We start from the raw sequence: 12,224 nt of genomic DNA, 5'->3' as shown, positions 1-12,224 counted from the left end.
ACATCACAACTAGAGGGGTTGCTGGTGCAAATTGACTGGAATCTGCACTTCAAAGTCTATTCAATGAAAGCTGGTGCACATGAAAAGTGCTACATAAATGCAAATCACATATTCCGATTTCTTTATATTATTGCACACTGTCAAATGGCTTGATGAGATCACAAACTTTTAAGAGCATCAATATATGTTTACCAACTCTCTACCCAAAATAAAAATTCAGTAAAACATGATGTTGTCTGATCCAATATATCTTCAAATATTAACTACTTTAGCCACAATACTTTTACAAAGCCTCAACCAGTATGGCATATAATTATTGTAAATTGACAAAACCATTATTATCCACCTGAGTTTTTAAAACATCAAAACAATTAAGTCTTTTTAGCTCAGCATATCATTCATAACAGAAGGGGCAAAATACAAAGTAACTTCACAACACAATTAGTTGTCACCATCTTCATGACTGTCATGATGCAAATGAACAGTGGCCAAGGGAGGACTGTCAACTGTTCAAACATTCAGGCTACCGTATTTATACAAGCCTCATCCTTAAAAAATCTTTTTGGGTTTTAGGAAGTCTGACCATTTATGTTAGCACTCTATGATGTTTCTGGATTTTGCTTGATCATTTCAATATAGCAGGGCACCTCCACGGTGATAGCTGCAATGCATCAATTTTACAAAATAACAGAGTATATGGAGTCTGTTATAGGTACCCAAAGTTCTTAAAAGCATTTTATTATTCAAATTACATAATTACCCAGTTTTGTTAAAAGGCTGTTTCTTTTAAAAAAAAAGAAAAGGTTGGAACTGAAAGGAACTAATCACCTAAATACTGCATCTATAAAAAGTAATCAGAGGCTCAGATTCCTGCAGTATGCACTTCACTTCCTGACTCTCAAAGTCAATCCGCCAGCTGTAAGGTTCAAGTCAAGACTGCAATGGAATATTAGACGAAAGTGAGGAATACAGACGCTGGAGATCAGAGTTGAGAGTGTGGTGCTAGAAAACCACAGCAGGTCAGGCAGCATCCGAAGAGCAGGAGGGTCAACGTTTCAGGCATATTCCTGATGAAGGGCTTTTGCCCGAAACATTGGCTCTCCTGCTCCTCACATGCTGCCTGACTTACTGTGTTTTTCTAGCACCACATTCTCGACTACAATGGAATATTCCTTACATACCTGGCTTTCTACTGCTCCAACACCAAAGCTCATTACAATCGGGTACAAAGCAGCCTGACTAATCCACAAACATTCACTCTCTCCACCACTATGTACAGTAGCAGCAGTGTGCACCATCTACAAGATGCACTGCAGAAATTTTCCAAGGCTCTTTAGATAGCACCGCTCACACCCAGGAGTGCTACAACCTAGAAAGGCAAGGCCATTAGAGATGTGGGACCACTACCACATGCAGGTTCACCAAGCCACACACCATTCTGAAATTTTATTATTCTTTCAATGTCATGGAGTCAAAATCCTGAACTCCTTTCCCAACAGCAATATCTAGCCTCACCCTCCCCAAACAAAATAGTTCAGAAGTAGTTGCTCAAGGCAGCAGTTCACCACTACCTCATTAAGGTCAATTAAGGAATGAGCAATACTAGCCAAGTCAGTGAAGCCAAATGAATAAAACATGGTAGTCAGTGTCCTGTGAAAAAAAGGCCTTCAGATGGGCTCCTCGAGAAGGACATAACATAACCACAAAGTTAAACATTTCCTCTTACTAGTTGACTCATACTTCAATTTCTTCAGTGGCAATCATGTCAAAATTTTGTTTGCAATGACGTGGGTCAGAAACGTAGGGATTCACCTTCACAACTTTTGCACAACAAAATGTGTTTCCAAAGACAAAGTTTCTTCCAAGGGTATAAAGCCAAACATTTTGTTACCTAATTTTGATAGGAAAAAAGGAGAACCAATGTTACAGACCTCAGCAATCAGAATACACAGGTTTAAGAAAACCACTGCTCCTCTGTGTAGCAAATGTTTATTGGGAAGTCATCTAATTAGGATCTACTATTACTGAGCAAAATCAACATGTGCCGTCAGTTGCACAAAATCAGCCTGTAATATTACAACTCCTATCCTCTAAAGGATTTGAGTTAAAACAAACAACTTCAAGCACTGTCCCTATCAACATAATTTTGAGTACTCTACACCACTCAAACAAAACACAGCGTGAAAACTAAAGAACATATCAACCTCTGCAATTAGCACTAAAACACTTGCCGTTTTAAAGTTAAAGGGTGCCACACTATTCTAGGATTATCAAAATTAATCTCCAGCTTCTAAAACTATAACAGTAAAGACCGAGAAATGCAGTGGGCCAAACATGAAATCACTCCACTCAAATTTACTTTGCGCCCTTAAGAGTGGAGAGCCTGTGCCATTAAAAAAAATGCTCACTTTCAGTAAAGAGGCAGAATTTGAAATTTCAAATCTTTATAATTCTAAGCAATTTAGAATAGATTCACAGAATGGTTACACCACAGAAGGGAATTCAGTCAGCTTGTCATTTCCATGCTTGTTTGCTCCAATAGCAAAATCGCACTCAATCCATTCACTCACAGCCCTGAAAGTTTTTACTGGAAATAATAATCGAATTCTCTTTTGAGAGCCCAATTAAATCTGTTTCTATCAAACTCTGCGGCACTGCATTCCAAAATCTAAACAATTGTTTAGATGAAAATGTTTTTAATGCCATCATATGTTTTGGCCTTCTTTCATCATATTACTGAAAGTATTGTGTGATGTAAATGTTATATCAGTTAATCATAAACAGCATCTTAAAATGACTGCGCACTTCCTTCTATATTTGGCACAGCAAATTATATCTTCCTGTTTGAACCTGCAAACTTTACGGCAGCATAAAAGGTATGCTAATTCTATTGGTTGAATCCATTCAAGAAAATTTGCTATTGCAAAATTTGTGCCATTTCAAAATTATAGCATCTATATCACGCAGATCCATGCTATTGTTGTATTTTCAAATGCACAGTTAAGTCTACATCTTTAAGATAAGGGAACTACACAGTCGACAATTTTTAATTAATATCCCACTGAACTAGCACAAATGCAACATGAAATAGTTGCCTCTAAGTTTCAGTATAAGGCAACAGAAACAAAGTACAAGAAGTGGATTATTTAGCTCTTCAAGCCTGCTCCACTGTTCAGTATGATCATGGCTGATCGCCCAACTCAGTATCCCGTTTCCACAGGATCTCTAATTTCTTTGCGCCCTTCAGCCCTCAGAACGATATCCAACTCCTTCTTGAAGATATACACAATATTTTAGACTCAAATCATTTCCTTGGAAAGGACTCCCACAGGCACACCACTCTCTCTGTGAGGAAGTTGCTCCTCACTTCTCCTAAATGACCTACTCCATAACCTTAGATTGTGACCCCAGTTCTGCACTCTCCACTATTCAGAAACATCCTGTCCACATTGAACCTGCCTAATGCTGTTAGAATTTGGCAGTTTCTAAGAAATATCTCTTATGTCCGCACCCAATGTTATCCTGATGCACTCGACAGTATGATCTGCCTGTAAAGCGTGTGAGATAGTGCTTTTCACTGTATCTTGGCACCATAACAGTAATAAATCAAATCATAAACCAAATCAGTTATTCTAAACTCCTGCAAAAATTGTTTAAATTAAATAATTTCTGATCATACAGGTCGGACCTGCCATGACAGGAATCAGTCTAGCGAACCAGTGTTTCACTCCCTCTAGAACGAGAGGATTCCTTCCTCAGATAAGGAGATCAAAACTGCACACAATGTTCCAGGCGTCACACCAATTGTCTATACAGCAAGCCATCCCCACTCCTGTACTCAAATCCTCTCACTATGCTTTCTTCATTGCCTGCAACTGTATGCTTATTTCAACAATTGGTATACACTGACATCCAGATCTCATTGCACCTTCCCCCTTCCTGTTTTTGCTTCCAAAATGGATAACCTCACATTTTATGCATATTCTTCTACATCTGTCATACATTTGCCCAGTTAGCTTGCCGAAATCACACTAAAGTAACTGCAACCTCCTCACAGTTCACTTTCCCATCCAGCTTTGCGTCGTCTGCATTTAGTGCCATCTAAATTTATACATATTGTTAATATCTGGGTCCAAACACTGATGTCTGCAGTACCTCATTATTCACTGCCTGCCACTGCGAAAGTGACCTGTTTATTCCTACTCAGATTCCTTTCTACCAACCAATTCTCGATCCATGATCGTGCACTACTCCCTATTTCTTGCACTTAATTTTAGATGCTAATCCTTTATTGAAAGTCTACTGGAAATTTGAGAAAAACACATCCACTCCTGCCCCTGATCAACTCCATAAGATACATCCTCAAAAAATTCCAGAAGATTTCCTTTTCATTAATTCACGTTGACGCTGCCCAATCATGTCACTATTTAAAACCCAAATTTGGCAAAAATTAAAAACTAGAAAAGATCAAGGATAAGTATAGCTACTTGGTTCATTGAAACCCAAATCAATCAAGTGTTGTAACCAACAGAGAAACAATATAGCATGTGCAATGACCACTTTGGCAGTTTCTAAGAAATATCTCTTATGTCAACTTTGTGATAAACACAAAGACCGTGGAAGAAATTCAGCAGGTCTGGCAGAACCTCTGGAGAGAGTAACAGAGTTAATGTTTCAAATCTGGTATGACTCTTCTTCAGAAGACACAAGAGAGAGAGTCTTACTGGACGCAGAGTGTCAACTCTTTTCTATCTCCACAAATGTTTCCAGACCTACTGAGTTTCTCCAGCATTCTCTGTGCTGATTTCAGTATTTTGTATTTATGTCAACTCTGCTCATCTCCAAAAAAGTGCTGTCTATACAGCTGAGTATTTCAAATATTTTCTGTTTTGTTTCAGATTTCCAGCAGCAGCATTATTTTACTTTTGTATAAAGTTACTTGGCATTAAGTTACAGGTACAGTTATCAAACAAAACCGATGAGTCAGATACCCACTAACCACATCCTGCAAGATTGAGAAACAAAACAATAAATGGTATGTGGTGCAGTCCATTTTGTGGGTTTAGCCAGTTGCATCTATTTTAAACAATAACCAAAAATTCACTATTAGGGAATATGATCTGATAAAAGGGAAAAGCAGAACTTGGGAAAAGCCCCTCAGCAAACATATCAACTTTAAATTGACTGTAGCACAATATTAACAATACTGAACAACCCAACGTTGCTTGGGGCCTTACCACCACAAAACCTTGCAGCATGTCAATGAGGCCACAATCATATGTACACAATCAAATGACTGTTTTTCACACCCCAATCTATACAACTGCCATCCCAATCTTATAGAAATTCATAATTAAAATCACAATTAGACTTTTCTTCAACACACACCAGTTGACAAGTTTCCGTAAGGACCCTTTTAACTGGAATCTCAAAGTAAACTTGACATTGTTTACGAGCAGCAACCCCCGTGCAGGAAGATAATTTGTGCAACTTTCTGCCCTCAAACGAAAAACAGGTTTTATGCCCAATTAAGACAAAACTTCAAAAACTGTCATACATGTTAAATGCAAAAACTAATCTCATCTCATAAAACACAACAGATTTATGGCTGATTAAAAGCACCAAATCACTACAAGGATCAGGATAGGTATATGAATAGGAAGGGTTTGGAGGGAAATGGGCTGGGTGCTGGCAAGTGGGAATAGATTAGGTTAGAATATCTGGTCGGCATGGACGAGTTGGACCGAAGGGTCTGTTACCCCGCTGTACATCTCTATCTATCTAAAATAGTTAGAGACTTTTATTTTACAATCATTTACTCCTTGGAAGAATGCTGCTTTCAAAATCTGGCACACTGGACAAAATACAAAGTGCTTGAATTTTCATCCTCTAAACAAATACCACTATTCTACATAAACTAAGTTTGCCAATACACTCCAAAGTTTATTTACACTGGTTAATAAACGTAACCAGAGAGAGGAAGCAAGAAAGCAAATATCAGAGCTACTAATAATCAAAGTTGATGGAGGGGAATCAGAACTTGGTTGAAACTGAAATTTTATCAATCTTTAGAACCTCACAAAAGTGGGAAGTTTAAATAAAATCATCTTCCAGGACCATACCATTAAATGCAAGAACACTGCTCTACTTGCTTACCAGCCATACTAAAATCACAAAATAGATAAAAGCTCATTTCCCAAGAGACCTGAGCACAAAATTAAAGTTTACGCTGCAGTCCAATACTGAAGGAGTTCTGAATCATTAGAAATATCACTTTTCAGGTATAACATTAAAGTTGTATTCCTGGGGGATGTAAACGATCTCATGGAATTTTGAGGAGCAGGGAAATTACCCCAGTGTCTTGGCAATACTTAGCTCTTAATTGACATCACAGAAACATTCCCTGATTATTCTCAGATTTGTTTGTGAAGCTTAATTTGTTACAATTACTACTGCATTTCTTACACTACCACTGCTTTATTGGCCGTAAAGCTAAGTTGTCATCAGGTCATGAAAGGCAATAAATAAAATGCAAGTCCACCGCATTTACTATAAAGTTTCTGGCATTCAATTGATATTGTCGCAACAATTAATAGAAATAATTAAGCAAAACATTAGGTTAATTTTACATGTCTAAAATATCAAAATAAATCTGAACTCCCAAAACTTTGGACTCTGAATATACTAGACATTTAGACATAGAACCATACTCAATGGCCTCAACCGTGTAATAAACTATTCAGTTTTAATGCAACACAAAAATTCTAAAATTCAACACAGCCAACTGCTCCAAACATAATGAGGAATTGGATAAAACTTGACAATGATACAAAGTACTGATGACAACAATGGAGTTAATTTTCAGAGGGCATAAAACCATTAACTGATTTTTGTACCACAGCAACTCTGGAAATCTACCAAACCAGTTTAAAATACAAAACAATGTCAGTGGAAACTTAATGGATTATTCAGACATCAAACTGATCCAAGTTGGAAAGAGATATACTCTTTGACCCAACTTTGTTGTCAAATGCTAGTATGCCTTGCAAAGTAGTACTTGTCCTGCTGAATATAGATAAATGTCAAAATCTAATGTGTTCTATTTAAAATAAGTTAGTGAGATATTTACACTGACCATCCAAGCATCTCATATTTAAAGTAAAAAGGAGTTTTAAAACCTCGATTAGTGGCAGAAAAATGAAAGACTAACATACCAAGACCCAATGGAATAACTTTCATGAAAACCCAATGTATAACCATAAACTAAAAGGATAACATGACTTCCGTGAGATCTTTTAAAATAGGAATCTTGAAAATGATAAGACAATAAACAAAAAAGTGTCCCAGAGCTTCATCAGAACTCCAACACTTCTTTCCAAAACCTCCAAGAGCCTTGCGAACTCAGTTTAAATCTGACACTAACCTCCCGAACCGAGAAGTCAACTAAAATGGCGCTCCGAGTCGAAAATATAATTTAAACGGAGGTCGCCATGTTGCGTATTTGCAAACACACAAAGTGAAGGAAAGGAAGGCCATCCAGCTCGGTGCCTAGATGGGTGCTCAGGGACCAGGCCTGTGAGTAGGAAACTATCAAACAAGGACATGATGATCAGAAACAGATAAGTGTGTTTTAGTCAATGTGCCCCCATGCTCCCACCACATACCCTTATCTTATGAGGCCCTAATTGCAAAGTCAAGGGAGAAGAGGGGTGCAGTAGGAAAGGGTACGGCTCGTAGCAATTAGGTTCTCAATCTGGTGACAGCAGAACCTCCCCTAATTAACGAGGTCCCCATAGTTTAAGCGTTTATAGCTTCCTTCACCTTTCTAAAGTTCAGATTCAGGCTTCGCTCAGACCCTACATCCGGGGGGGTGGGAGAAAGAAGAGAAAGGAGAGCAGGACAGGAAAATCATTTAGCCGCAGCAACTGCAGTACAGAAAGCAACCACTAAAACACAGCCCAGGTCCACACATTTTGAGGCCAAACCTAGGAAATCAAACCTAAAAACCAGACACCAGCCTGGGAAAGAAAGCAAGGAAACGGGGGGGGGGGGGGGGGGGGGGGGGGAGAGAGAAACACCCACAAAAACCCAAGAGGGTTTGAACCAGGCCGCACAGAATCAACATATCTTCCCTTCCCCCCCCCCCCCCCCCCAGTGTAATACATCCCGAGTCAGGTACCCCCCTCTCTGGGAGAGGGGCTGCAGGAAAGCCCGACGCTTGCACTGACCAGCACTGGAGATGGAAGGCGGCCGGGCAATGATCGCAGCAGAGTAGGTCTCCCCCCTCCTTGCAGCTATCGCAAGTGTCGTGGTTGGTAGCCCGGCCGCTCCGCCTCGGCTCCTTCTCCAGCTTCTTGGCCTTCTTGTCGCTCTCCTCGCTCTTCGGAGGGGCCAGCAACGCTTGGATTTTCTGCAGCGAGGAGAGTAAAAAAAAAACAGGAAGGTAAGGGGAGGAGGGGGGTTGAAAAGATTAAACCACTTTCAGCGTGCAGGCTGAGAGAGAAGGGAGAATCAGCAAGAAAGCGGGCCCCAAGACTGGACCCAAAATGTTTGTTTATTTAACAAGAAAACATTAAAAACGAGAGGACGGCTAGGAAAGAGAAAGATGCCATTTGTACTGAGTTTTGTTTTTTTAAAAAAAGGAAAGATGAATTTTGCTGCTTTCAGTCCGAATCCGATTTGTTTGGGCGCGATCAGCAGCCGAGGAGCAAAGAAGAACGGCTCACCTCCATCAGCCCTCCGGAGGTATCCAAGTCGTAGACAATCGTCTTGGTCTCCATTTTATCCCACATTCAACACGGCCGCTTTTCTTTTCCCTTTTTTTTTCCCAAAAAAAAATATGAACGTGGAGAGGCAGCAGCGGCGGCCCTGTGATGGAGCAAGTCTTTCCCCCCCCTTCAGCCGTCACCAACACCCACAAAAAAATCCGTCGGGGGGGGGGGAAAGAGACAAAAAAAGGGGGGGTTTGGAGGGGGTGATAACCCCCCCCCCTCGAACCCCTGGTTTAGCTTCCCACTATCTCGGCCAAAGTGAAGGCACAGCTCGGGGACGGGGGGGGGACGACGGGGGAAAATCAGCGTCCGAGGAAAATAATCAGAATAATGACAATAATATTTATAAATCCACAAGAAATCCCGGCTCGAGATTCAACGAGCTCCGGCGACAGCGCAGCCAGGCCTGGTCCGGGGCCTAACCGACACGAAGCCTTCCCTGGGCGACAATAATATTCACGTCGAACCACTCGCTTTCCATCCGTGCGAGAAGACCCCCCCAGAGGCACCACCATGAAGCGGATAAATCCTGAGGCTGGACGGACTGTCGCGAAGGAGGCCGCGGGGGGGGCTGTGGCGGAGGCGCTCTGTCACCCGGGTTCTCAGTGCTGCCTGGAGGCCGCCAGCACATACACAAACACTCGGAGGCCAGGCTGCTCGCTTTACATTTTTTTCTCTCTCTCTCGCTGCCTCCAAGTTGGCGCAAACTTTCCACACACCACACGTAGTGCGCAGGCGCCTCCAGGTGTTGTGGGGGGGGGGGTGGTGCAAAAGGAAGAATGGACGGGACGACTGCGCACGCGCCGGTCCATGCCGCCTGCGCAGCCGGCCGACGGTTTTTTTTCCGCTCTCCCTCTCTCTGCGCCTGCTCTAGGTTCCGCCAAAGGCGCCGACTGCGCACGCGTTCTCGGACTTTGGCGAGGGGTGGAGGAAGCGGCAGAGGCTGCGCGGTCATCCTTTGACGTCAGCCCCGACTCCCCGTCGCGTGATCTCGAGCCGGGCGGAGCTTGGCCAATCCGCTTCCACTCGCTTTATCTCTCCCTCCCTTCCCCCCCCCCCCCTAACTCCAAGCCCCCACCCAGATCAACATCTTCACCCTCCCCCCGAACCCTCCATTCACTCCAGCATCTCCTTAGCTACCGCCTCTGGCTGGAGATGGGAAAGTAGCTCCGCATGCGCGCTGTACTTTGTAGCCTCGCTCTCCTCAGAAGGACCCCCATTTACTGCGCATGTCTTGAGTCAAGTGTGCAGTAGGGAATGACGTAAGGGCGTTGCTTCCTGGGAGTTGTAGTGAAAGTTGCAAGGATGTCTTGGACCTTCAGCGGTTTCCAAATCCTGCAAACTTGAGAATTGCTATCTGCATTTATTTGTCGTGATCACATTTTGATTTTAACTTGGACCTTTGCCCTCAAGTTTTTTGATTTGGTAGGCATAGGCAAAGAAAGTTTACGCATACATTCATTTTGTATTTAGTCATGCGATAGTCTGCGACTGTAATGAAAAGTGTCAGTAGTTTTGTTTTCAGTTTCATGCGAACTTTCACTAAATTAATCAAGCAATAAAGCAGCAGTAATTTGAAATTAGACAAGATCATGACCCCTGCGTTTTCCAGCTAATTTTGAGTGAAAACTAACCTCATTCATCAAGATAACGTGTATAGTATTTGTTTACAGACTCGAGTAGAAAAATGTCCTGAAGTGTTATATTACACTAGAACAAAAAAAAGCTCAAAAATACTGGAACAGTGAGGAAAAACTCGGCATGTATTATGGAGAGTCTGCATGAAAAATCATTGGCGAGGTTAGGGAAAGGATTTCATAATTTTGGGTTGAGGTGCCTGGCTGAAGATTTCGAGATTTGTAGGAGACCAAAATTGGAGATTTGGTAATTTGGAAGCAGATATGAATGAGCAGTAGACTGAACCTTGATGGCATTTTCAGATTTTTAAAACTACATCAAAATATGTGGTGCTGGAAAAGCACAGCCAGTCAGGCAGCATCTGAGGAGCAGGGGAATCGACATTTTGAGCATAATCCCTTAATCAATAATGAGGCTTGTGGCCTAAGGGGGCTGAGAGATAAATGGGAGGGGTCTGGGGCTGGAGTGAAGGTAGCTGGGAATGTGAAGGTGCTAGGTCGGAGAGGACGGTTGAGCAGCTAGGTGGGAAGAAAGATGGATAGGTAGGACAGTTCAAGAGGGCAGTGCCGAGTTGGAAGGTTGGTCTGAGATAAGGTGGAGAGAGGGGAAATGAGGAAACTGGTGAAATCCACACTGATCCAACGTGTTTGGAGGATTTCAAGGCGGAAGATGAAGCGTTCTTCTTCCAGGAAATAAGGCCTCTTCCTGTACAACAGAGTTTTAAACAAGCTCAAGCTGTTGAAGGTCAAAAATGCGAAGATTGCCAGACAGCATTGGAACGGTTAACTCTGGAGGTGACAAAAGCAGGGATAAATTTTCAGTAACAGTTAAGTTAATTCTGGGTTTGCAATAAGATTGGAGGCCTTTATTTTGGGAACAGATAGGGAGTTGTGAATTCTTAAACTGTGTCTTTCTGGGCCCTTGGCCTTCCTCCAAGGCCATCTGCAGTCTCCTGCACTGAAATGCAGCATCTTGCACCAGCCATGCTGTAGCCAGTGGAGTATCATTTCATAGGAGCATCAGGATAAGAAAGAAGATATGGAGACTTTGGGAATACACAGGGTGATTAGTTTAATTGTATATGCAATATAAGTGCTCTTAACATTTGCTAGCATATCAGACTTTTAACCTGAAGGTCCATTTGTATGTATTAAAATGTCATTCTTTCCTAATCTCACTTTGCTGATGTGCAGTTTCCCACCAAACAGACAGAAACTGGATGGTGACAATTCCTGACATGAAAGTCAGGGCAGTTGCCTTGCAAATCATAGATCGCCACTTGTTCGTCTTTATGGCAGCAAACATAGTGGGAGCTCTGGTTAGATAAGCTTGGTGACATTTGTGGCTGAGGGCTCAGACATGCTAAGTGAGTCCTGCTCAGAGGTAGGTGCACCTTCCTTGGTTTGAACACCCTTAGGGGTAAGGATGGTAGTCAGTATGGATGTGGAAGACCCATCCAGCTCTTGAGTCATTTCAGAGGAGACATGGGGGAAGCCTATATGTGGTGCCCCCTCTGGCTGGGTATGTACTAGCCAGGCCCTATCAATTGTGTGGAACAGGCACCTGGGCTTACCTCCAGGTCCATTGTTCTCCTGTTGCCTTGCTGTTGATATTGGCTAGAGTGACGGAGTATAGGTCTGTGCATAAATCTAGCAGGTGCTGTGTTAGAGGTATTGTGTATGCTGGACTTGGGTTTCCATGACAGCAGTCCATAGAGGTAGACAGACACTTGCGTGCCAGAGAAAGCACAGTACAAACAGCTTTGTTGTAGTCCTCCGACCTTTGAGTCAGTTTGCCTCCGGCAAACCTGCTGGC

At 42.3% G+C, this 12,224-nt stretch overlaps 1 protein-coding gene across 2 annotated transcripts in view; it reads right to left on the bottom strand.

Annotated features, from left to right (window-relative positions):
• Positions 1–9,774, bottom strand: part of phf12b (PHD finger protein 12b) — an 87,141-nt gene extending 77,367 nt beyond the window's left edge. Inside the window, exons 1-2 of one of the 2 annotated variants that reach the window (XM_043718463.2) lie at positions 8,727–9,774; positions 8,229–8,410 (exon numbers count right to left, since the gene is read on the bottom strand). In XM_043718463.2, coding sequence (XP_043574398.1) covers positions 8,229–8,410; positions 8,727–8,792 — 248 coding nt within the window. In that variant the 5' untranslated portion in view covers positions 8,793–9,774. The remainder of the gene's footprint in view (positions 1–8,228; positions 8,411–8,726) is intronic. The other variant, XM_043718462.2, reaches the window with a different exon arrangement.
• Between the last annotated feature and the right edge of the window lie 2,450 nt (positions 9,775–12,224).

The sequence above is a fragment of the Chiloscyllium plagiosum genome, unplaced genomic scaffold (assembly GCF_037043375.1).
Source record: "Chiloscyllium plagiosum isolate Xiang-an unplaced genomic scaffold, Cpla_swu_hap1 HiC_scaffold_31, whole genome shotgun sequence".
In the NCBI taxonomy this organism is placed as follows: domain Eukaryota; kingdom Metazoa; phylum Chordata; class Chondrichthyes; order Orectolobiformes; family Hemiscylliidae; genus Chiloscyllium; species Chiloscyllium plagiosum.
This window is presented reverse-complemented; position numbering and strand designations above follow the sequence as displayed.